Source organism: Corvus brachyrhynchos, unplaced genomic scaffold (assembly GCF_000691975.1).
Source record: "Corvus brachyrhynchos isolate BGI_N302 unplaced genomic scaffold, ASM69197v1 scaffold325, whole genome shotgun sequence".
NCBI classification, from domain to species: Eukaryota; Metazoa; Chordata; class Aves; order Passeriformes; family Corvidae; genus Corvus; species Corvus brachyrhynchos.
The window spans coordinates 1,011,394-1,021,917 of record NW_008238356.1 but is presented as its reverse complement, the minus strand read 5'-3'; the positions used below and the strand labels follow the sequence as shown (position 1 = coordinate 1,021,917).

The 10,524-nt window shown below is 38.6% G+C and overlaps 1 protein-coding gene across 1 annotated transcript in view; it reads right to left on the bottom strand.

Annotated features, from left to right (window-relative positions):
• The window catches only part of PRRC1 (proline rich coiled-coil 1), a 17,563-nt gene that overhangs the window by 5,706 nt on the left and 1,333 nt on the right, over positions 1-10,524 (bottom strand). Inside the window, exons 2-6 of the mRNA XM_008634635.2 lie at positions 8,435-8,821; positions 7,062-7,219; positions 4,739-4,841; positions 1,562-1,725; positions 172-275 (exon numbers count right to left, since the gene is read on the bottom strand). Of these exons, the coding sequence (XP_008632857.1) occupies positions 172-275; positions 1,562-1,725; positions 4,739-4,841; positions 7,062-7,219; positions 8,435-8,821 (916 nt within the window). The remainder of the gene's footprint in view (positions 1-171; positions 276-1,561; positions 1,726-4,738; positions 4,842-7,061; positions 7,220-8,434; positions 8,822-10,524) is intronic.

The following is a 10,524-nucleotide window of genomic DNA, read 5'->3' as shown; positions in this document are numbered from 1 at the left end:
CAAACCGGAGCCTGCCAAAATACTTCAGGCAAACCCTCTCCCCTCCCCTCCCCTCCCTTCCCCTCCCCTCTCCTCCCCTCAAACTGCTACCAGCTCCTTACAGACTTGGGAGTCAACAAGGAATATTCCCAACATGTCCCCACCCTCCTGAAATAAATCCAAGGCTCTCACTTGTCAGGAAGCAGTTCCTCAATGAAGTTTTCCACTGACACAGCAGGCTGTTTCTCATGGATGACTCCCGTGCGGCGCAGGCTGTCTATCCTCTCCTGGGCTCCCTGAGTGGCAACACAAGCTGTTAGGCAAAACTCTGAACCACAGCTTAGTGCAGTGCTTGCAGATTAATCCCAAAAGAACTCTAGGACACACTTTTCAAAATGACTCAATAGGAAAAGAAACCAAAAACCCAAACTTGTGGAAGGCCAGGAATCCCCAACAGTAACAAAACCCATGATAAAGCTAATCAAATATTTTTAGGGTTTTTATTTTCCAAGAAAAATACCCAGGGTCGTACACAAAGAATTCCTAACCTGTAACTGTGACAAGTTTCACTACCAGTTAAAGTATCAGTACATATTTGTGTTACTTGGACCCTTTGTCTTGGCTTTAGAGTCTTTAAGAGCTTTGGACCAACTTTGTAAGAGCAAGGGAAAGAATCCATTTGTTGTGGTACATATCTGACTAACACACAGGAATTATTCCTTGAAAACTGTTATCACTCTGGAGCTGTAATAGAGATATAAAGTATACTGCAGTGGCTAAACAAGTAAAGGAACAGGCACGTTGCTCTGCTTCATCTCAATATAAAATTGCATCACATAATACACTGCTATGAGGACAGGCTTTACTGCTCTGCCACAACACTGAGGGGGAAGGACTTCGTTTTTCATGAATTTTTGCTTACATTTAAGTAAACAGAGTAAGAAATGGCTGTTTTCAGGATTTTCAGTTATTGGCCAGAACTGGTGAAATAACCTTTGCTAACCCTTCCTCTGGGGCAGCACAGCAATTTGCAAGGCTGCACAGTGAATTCTTACTTTTCAAACAGAACACAGATCTGTTCAGGAAGAGCCCTGACAAGAGTTGATCAAATTGTCCTTTATCTACAGAATCAGTGGGGAGAAAAATCAATCTTGAAGAATCTCTTCTAATTTCTAACATTCCCAACATGATGTGCTGATAAGAGACTATTCAAAAATTCCTAATATACTTTGAAACTACAGAAATACCACCATGTATGGAAGATGTGATGGCAACCAATGACAGTATAAGGAAATTGACATAAATGGCTAATACTCTGACATAAAGACTCTCCACTTGCTGTGAATGTGTTTGCAAAAACCCTTAAAAATATTTCAAACAGAGAGCTTTAAACTGATCTAATGATCCAGACTGAGAAACAAACAAACAACAAAGCAAACCCATTTACCCCCAAAATAACAACAACAAACAAAAAAAACCACCGAAGAAAATGTTTACCTATCCCAGAAACTGACCTTCCCTTTACAGAAAATGAGATCTTTCTGGGTCAATTTCTCTTTGCTACTGTTATATATCAACTTACCTTTAAGCCTGCAGCATAGCCCACAGGCTGAGGTGCAATGTTGGACTGTGCAGCCTCTCCAGTCACAACAGCCATCCCAAAGACTTCTTGAAAAGCATCCCGAATTGCTGCAACTTTCACCTCTTTATTAGAGGTAACAACTATGTCCAGTTCTCCCCCAGTTCCTGCAAAATAGTTTTGTAAAGTAATCAGTAAAAAATACATCCATGCATGTAATTTTCCTCCTTCCCACTGTCGCTAGTTCAAACACAGTCTACACCTCAACAATGTTCTCCACCTGCTCTTCTCTTTCTTAGGCACTGGACAGTAGTTCTTCCATGAAGCAGAAGTCACTTAATTTAGGAACTGAAAATCAGATTAATAACTAAGGGATACATGGATGAAAGACAGGCAGCAAGAACCGACCTATTTGCAGGTTCAGTACCTGAAAAAAAATCACACCATTCACTCAAGATGACAATTCACAGAGATTTATGAAAATAACTCAAGACATCCATTTCCAATAACGTTTTGGTGTTCTGGGAAGCAGCAAGGAATATTGGTGTGACACACAAACTCTTATGAATGGGATCAAGAACACTGATGCAGGTCATAAAATCCAGTGAACAGCTGCCACATTACACAAGATTTAAAAGAAGAGGTCTCATTACTTTGTAGTTGTCCTTGGAATGTGAACTTCAGTGTAATTTTATTGGGTTTTTTAGATATTAAATATCTATGGAACCCAAAAGCTTGTACACAGTTCTTGAGTGTTTTCCACAAGTGGTATCTCCATAAAGAAGCAGGAGATTTCACTAAGCCCTCTCAGAATGAAACACAACAATTCACGGATTAAAAGAAATGTAAAACTACTATAAAAAATTCAATGACACCTCACATCTGTCTAACACAGGTGCATCACTTTTATTGTGCAGAAACACATCATAAAACTCATCCCTGCTGTGAGCAACTTTCTCAAGAACAGCTAAATCTTTTCTCAAAACATGGAATATGAATGACATCAGAGAAGGCTGCAATTGACCACATGAGCTTACAGAGTTTGCAGCATTTATCCTGACTCAAGAAAAGTTCCCCCACTGATAATGGTAAGCCCAAAGCTTAAATTTTAAAGAAAAAACCAATTTACTTTTTGGCTTGTATTACTCAGCAGACCTTAGTTATAGGAATCATCTTATTTTTATGAATAAACACCAGATAGGCCAGAACAGTAGTAAAACATACAGTTTTGGGGTTTTAGGGTAATTTTTTATCATTTTATTTATCCATTGCTTTGCTGAATGGAATTAGGTGTACAGATCACTGAACTTTGAGCAATTGCTTTAAACTGTGCAACTACAGGACTAAAAATAATTGAGAGTATCTTTTTTTATTGATTCCTTCTTGATAGATATCAATACAACATAATTAAACAAGTGCTTAAAATTGACTGCAGGCTTTTACTGAAGTTAGCTTTGCCTGAGTGCTCAGGAACAGAAATACTGTTAAAGAGCTTTTAATGAAGCTAAAAACTAATCCATAACATATCTAGTAAATCACTACATAACAACTTTAATGGCAACTGTGCCCCATGTTTGGTTCCAGAATACAGAATATATTTTCTTTTGTATTAAGGGTCATCAAATATCAAAAGCGTATCTTTGTTCATCAGAGATACTACAGAACTGAAATAAAAATATTACATGGGTTAAAAGAAACCCATTTGTGGCAAGATGTAGTAATACAGAAACCTAAAATGTAAGAACTAGATGCACCCTGGTAAATTCAGGGGCAGAACTCTTACGTCAAGTTAGGCTCTGACACCTGAATGTGAATGTACCTTGTGTATTATAAACTGAAATGACAGTTCCATATTTAATTTGAGACTCCCTGTTGTCTTTTGTTATAAAAGCACTGTTGTTTATGCTTGTGAGGTGACCATTTCCTGAGCAGACAGAAATTGTCTGTTCCAGGAGCGCAGCTCAGATGACAGCTTCAAAATGTACCAATGAAAACAGTTCAGTTCTTTTCAAGAAAGAGATTACATAAATATTATTTGCTTAGATGAGGGGGGAAAAAAAATAAATTTCAACCACCTCATCCAGAAGCTTTGGTAATTTCAGGTTTTGGCATGAGGAACATGAAATTCCTTTGGCATTGCAGTAACGGAGGGTGAGCAGAGAGAAGAGGGGCCACTGTTGAGGACATGGTTTTTGCTGATCCCAGAACACATTTCTAGAAGGAAGTACAGGCTCAGTTTACAAACCTCTGCCCCGTTTTCACAACCTGCAACTACAAAAACAATGCAGTGCCTAAATGGCCAAGATGTACACAGATGCTTCCCCTTCAGAACCTTGAGATAACCATTGACTTAAGCTTACTTAACCTAAATCCTACAAGCAAACCATTTTATTAGAATTACTTCCTCCTCCAGATGAAGTTGTTCTGTCAATAAATACTGGGTGAAACTATCCAGGATATTGACAGATCCTGTTTTTAAAAAGGGACAGTCATGACTGCAATAGAAACCTTAAATACACTTTGCCAAATTGTGCATAATCAACATTTACTGTAGCTTTGTACCACATCCTGCTACTGCTTTCAAATACCTTTAGAAGGCATTGCTGGCTGGCATCACTGGTTTTATTCCTACTCTCCCCTCACTAGAGAACTGCTGGGATATCTTCCCTTTAATGTAGGACAATTAACTACTATTCAATAATTAGGTCATCTTCCCCTGTCCTCTGAACTAGTACAAAAGTGCAGCAATGTGGTTAGTTGGGTCACAAAATAGGTCCAGCTGAAAAAAAAAAAAAGCTCAGGAAAACAAAATGATAAAAATATAATTTTAATGGTTTCTTCTCAATCTGAGCCATTTCCTGAGCAGCTTTTTTCACAGGCAGAGCAAGGTCAGTACTGGCACACCTAGGAGGGAGAACTACTTACCAGACTGCTGGAAAAAAAATAAACCATGCCAAAAAAAACCAAAACCAAACCACCACCCTGGACAAATGCCTTTTGCTGCCTCATTTTAATCTCAGCTATATTCAATATACAGTGTCCTCCAGTAAAATATAAAATGGAGAGTAACACAAAGCTTTTCTTTCCCATTAATTTTCAAGCTGTAACTGAAATGTTTTTACACTTTAAGTGCCTCTAGCCTTTCCATGCAATACTTGATGGTTTATCATAAACACTTACTGATATATGGAACCATGCCAGGATCCAGCGTTGTGATCATGGTCTCCACTGAATGCTTGGTTTTATCAAGAACAGACTTCACCATGGGATTCTCAGCTACACCCTAAATTTAAGCAAATACATTTCATATTATCCTCTGTTTTGGTTTTTTTTTTCCCTCCTCAAGAAATTCAGAATGTTACAGTTAAAAAAACAAAAAAACAAAAAAACAAAAAATTAATACTAAGATGCTCTGTAACATCTGCAGGATATGACTATCAGTGCATGGCTTTTCTCTTACAACCTCAAGTTTAAGTATTACCTTCCTCATTAATGCAGAAAAAGCCCCATCATCTTGCAAAGCCAGGCAGTGCTTCTCCAATTAGCAGCCTGGCTGCCTAACTAACATAAAGTCATTTCACAGATGGTTCCTGAACATTGAGACTGCTTCTACCTGTGGAAGATGGCTGTATGTGTTCCTTTGCCCAGCACAAATAGGATGAAATAATTCATATGTTTATACCAATCCAAAACATGAAGTCATTGCAACAATTATGCAGAAATCAGCCTTGGAACTGCAATGGGACTGCTCAGGCATCTTTGAAAGATTGAAGGAACTGAAATAGTCCCATTTGATTCCAAACCATTAATATGTCAATTTTAGATTGTCACAGTTTTCAATATTACTGAGCTTGAAGGAAATCTGAAAGAAAGGTGTATGATTTCTTAACAACACCAGAGGAAAAAGTGGCATTTCAAATTACTTCAAGAACAGAAACTAAGGTAACTGGGGCAACTACTGTTTAAGCTCTTCAACAGGAAATTCAGGATGCATTTCTGTAAAAATTACCACTGTGTGTCCCAGATTCTGGCTCGTCTTTAAAAAGAACAGACTCTGATGTGAGCTTACACACATCAAGAACTTGATAGTTTCAGTATAACTAATGATTCCTCATTCTTTCACTTACGAAATTCTCAAGAAGTGGTTACTGAATACACAGAGCACATGGAATGCTTGATACTTCAACCAAAACCCTTACTACTGGAGTCAGTAATACAGACCTTCTCCATAAACAGAAGCAGGACACCTTTTGGATCCTAGCGGCAAATCTAAAATCTGATTGAGATTGGCTCTTCAACTAATTTGCAAATGAAAGCTCTGGTACTCTTAAAAAGGGCTTACAGATCAAGTTAAAAGTAAAATGTTCTCTTGTAAAACACTGCCACCTACTGCAAATATGAGGAATATAACGACTGAAAGGAAAATACTTAAAGGAAGAAGGAAGATGTGTTTTTATGATCATGAGAAGACATTTCTCCCTGAAAACGGTAGCATGACCACTCTGCTCTCACTGTACTGATGGAGAATTAATCTTGTTCTTTACGACTGAATCATTGGAGTAAGGCAGGGCTCAGTCTGCTATGTCACACACAACTTTTTCTCCCAGGCTTTCATGCTTAAAAGGGATTGAAAATCCCTCAAAAATTCTTCAAGCCCACTGGGACAATAAACTTCTTTATTCTTCCTTCACATTCAGTGTGAGATGGGACAGAATGTGGTGCTGCTCTTGAAGACAGCTCAGTGTTCATGTACAGCCCTCAGATCTTTCTGCCACAATCTTCACAATGCTACTTAAATGTAGAATCTCTGGCAGCTCCAGAAAGGTTACAGCCTAATGAAATTCTGCTAGCTGATGTTGCTGCTTATTTCCTCTGTCTGATTAGATTGCTCATCAAGGAATATCTGTTCTGCACTATACATTCCATGCCTTCTAGCAGAATAATCTTACAAAACACTTTAGACACTTCTTTGTGATTGAAAAAATATGTGATTTGTCTCTCCTTGAAAACAGACAAAATATAACTTGATTGTTATAGAACAAGCATGACCTGCATCCCGCAGGAATCAAACTCAGAAAATTAGGAAGTTATAAATGGGATATGCAAAGCATTCAGGTAAGGTAAACCAGACTGACTCTTTCTGCATACAGTCCTTGTGAAGTAAAAATTACCTTACAGGTCTTAAAGGGGTTCTAAAATTTCATCTGGTTTAAGAATATATACGTATCTAACAGGTTCTGTCACATGTTCCTATTGCAGGACTAAACCTAGAACACCTGCATTTGTGTAGTCCCCTCTCCTCTATAGTCCCCTCTCCTCTACGCAGAGAAAAAGTAAAAGCAAAGTTTCAGCAAACAGCACTATAAAAAAAGGCCACCTTGCACATGAGACTGGGGAAAAAAAAAAGATTTATAGTAGCATGCATTTAAAGAGTAAGACATGTCTTCCTATTGTCAGTACAAATCGGTAATTCCTCATGAAGGTAACAGACAAACCCCCATACCTTTATAAAGCCCCAGAGTCCTCCAGCAGGTGCTCCACTCTGGACAGTAGATACTCTGGGATCTTCATGCTCCTCAGGAAAAGTGATTGCAGAACCAGTACCAGGAGACAAAGATGATGAGAAAGGTGCCTGTTGAGTAATGGGATCTGCCAAAACACCTGTAAGAGGGAAAAATAGAACACAGGAGTTTAATTTGTTACACTGAAGCAACATGCAATTGTTTAAAAGGAAAACAGCAGGAAGAATGGAGCAATTTCAGGCTAACTCACCTCACTTCTTGAAGGCCCAAGAACAATTCTGCCTGCTAAAGGTTAGCAGACCTAATGAATGCAGCCACATCTGCTAACAGAACTGAGGCTGCCTGTACATTATGTACAAAGTCAAACAATGACTGTTTTTCCTTATCATTCTCATTTTTTAAATTGTTCTTTTTATTGTATTTAAAGTTTCGTAGTTAACTCTCAGTAGAGAAAAGAGAGGGATAAGTATTAGTGTCTGAACAAAGATACGGGAATGTTCCCATACAATAGGGAAAGTAAGATGTTTTTTAAACACCAAGTGCTGGAAATTAATAGTAGTAGAAAAAGAAGGAAGCTTTACATATTTCAAAGGGAAAAAAAAAGAAACAGTAGAAAAATAAAATGTGACCCTTTGCCCCATTACATAAAAAAGCCTATTTTAACAGATTTTCCAACACTAGCCTTAATTGAGAGTTGTATTTATTTTACGCTGCAAACTGAAAGCTCTTTTTAGACATTTTCCTAATACAGATTACTTAAAAGAGATATCACCAATAATAAGAAAAGCTTGGCCCAACTGCAGCTGAAGAGCCAAGTTTCCATTCCACAAGCTGAAAATGACATCAGTTCAGCAACCACAGCAACTGCCTGCATGGAAGGTATGTATTTTTAGCTATCCCAATGCAATTTCGTGGCTGGAAACAAGAAAATAGAAGCTGGTGTCACGTGATGGACAGCTTGTTAGAGACAGATTTTCAGAACAAAAACCTGAAAATTATGAGTTTACAGCCTGTGATTGTCATTCTGGGGAAATATAATGGTTGAAGGTTCTCTGAGCTAAAGAAAAGCTGTGCAGATGGTCTCTGCTCTGTAAGTTAGTAAAAATAAAAGTTCTCAAACAAAGATTTTCCTGTGAACCTGAATGCCACCAGAACTTAAAAGTGGACACTCTGTCCTAGACCATGACTGTATTTTAAGGGCTATTATCCCTTCTTCTAAGTACAACTAAATTTATTGTTATTACTTCTTCTGAGTACAACTAATTAAGTAAGTATATCCAGAAGAATAAAGCAGCCACCCAGGAGATACCCCACCCTGTCCCACAAACAGGAAAGCAAATAAACAAAGAGTTACCTGAGACTGGAGGTGCAGAAAATGAAGGCATCAGTGGGCTCTGAGGTGCTCGGCCAGCGTGACCTCTGGTGATATCGTAGGTGCAAGACATGGAAAACCCTGAAATGGGGGGACCAGTGGGAGGTGCAGGAAGACCAGGGCCAGTAGCAGAGCTCAGTGGAGGAGGAGGAGAGAACTGGGACACAGGGGTGCTGAAAGCTGGAGGGGCAGCAGGAGGTGGGACAGGGCTTCGGGGTGGTGCAGTCGTAGAAACGGTTGCAGAAGGCACAAGTGGAAGAGAGGCCGAGGTCATCATGGGAGGAGGAACTGGGGACACTCCAGCTGGCAAGGGTGGTGAGTAGGCAGGAGAAGATGGCATGCTTGGTGTGGCAAGGGGGCTGGACAAAGCTATAAAAATAAGGAGGGAAAAAAAAAAAGAGAGAAAAAAATTATTCTAGAAGCCTAAATCTCAGAGATTCAGTTATGTAATTGTTCAGATATTTCACAAATAATTTTTGAACCAGTCTGGTTTTTTTTTCCTTTGAGGTGAATTTGAAACTTCTGCTCAAGTTCTCATAGACCACCAATGGCACTCAATCCTTGGTGACAATATCCTGTAACACACATCTCCTCTTCTTGCATAACCCTACTTGTCATTAGCTTAAAAAGAAGTCAGCATTTGACTAGAGAGTTTACAGCAGCTGAAACCTGCCTCAGAAATTTCTAGCTAGTTCTGTTCTTCCTGAGTGAGTGCTACATCAACTGATGATGTTGGAAGGGCTCATCTTCAGGAATAAAACACACACTCCTAATGTTTGGGAGGGTGGGCGTTGTTTCAGAGGTGCGGCACTGTAAAACGGACTGAACATAAGGCAGCCCTCTCTTCTCTGGCACTCATCCTCCTGATCCCTCTGCTTTCCCTGTTTCAGTCAAATCCTCAGCTTATCCTTGGATAAGCCAATTTTCCTCTCTATAACCAAGGGAACTAAGTCAAAAAAACAGAAATTGCCATGCTTGGTGGCAGTAACATGTTGGACCAGCTTAAGCATCTCACTGGCCTCAGCCTAAACACCAATCACAGTCAAATGATATACTAATCACACTAATGCCATGGTCTCCAAACTTTGTCCCACACACCCATCAGTAAAAAAAATTGAGCATCCATTCCCCCATGTAAATTTATTTATGTATTGTTTACATGCACCACTGTACCAGTGTGTTATGTATATTACAAAACATACATAACAAAAATTTAAAAGTGATGAGATAAAGATAAATGAAAAAAAAAAAGAAATTTCTTAAAAGTACGAAACATTTTCTGCTTTCATTAATTGATAATATACTACCAATATATTATAGTACATTAATAATGGTTAACATATAATATAATACAATCATTGATAGTGACTTTTTAGGGTGATCAGTGCAACTGAAGAAACCTCATTTTACATCTTGGTTTTAACACCTCAGGATGCAGGAATTTGAAGGTTTGGTTCTACATTCAGACTGCTCTGATACTTAAGGTTTAAGGGCTGGAAAAGACACCTCACAAAGATCCACATGGAAGAAGTGCCTCGCTGGCTGTGCCTGCTGTACCATGCTATTCATTTTCCACTCCCACCCATAAGTCATGCAAAAGTTTTCTCTGAAATTTAGCTGGCAAATTTTCATGTTCCCTCATATCCACCAAATGTCCTTGCAAAATGAGTGTGCTGTATTTTTGTGTTTTTAACAAGCATGTTCAAATTCTATAGAAATTGTTTGGAAGATGTTTACACAGGTCAGGAAATTCTCTTTGCAAATTGATGTCTACAGATCTGACAGTTTTTATGCAACACTTGCATTGGTTTTGGCTGCAGGAATGAATAACGATGGTAGTATTTCCAAATATCAGTTTTGGAAATGGTTTCTCAGAAACATTACTTTCTTCCAAAAGTACTTCCTGTATCACTCCTTGTTGAAATGCCGCCTTTACCCGGATGGAACAAATTGTGAGTGAGTTGGTTTTTTTTTTTTTAATACCTGCTAGATACACTGCTCTTGTCATCACACGAAACATCAGCAAAGCTGTCACAATTAAAAAAAAAAAAAAAAAAAAAAAAAAATTACCA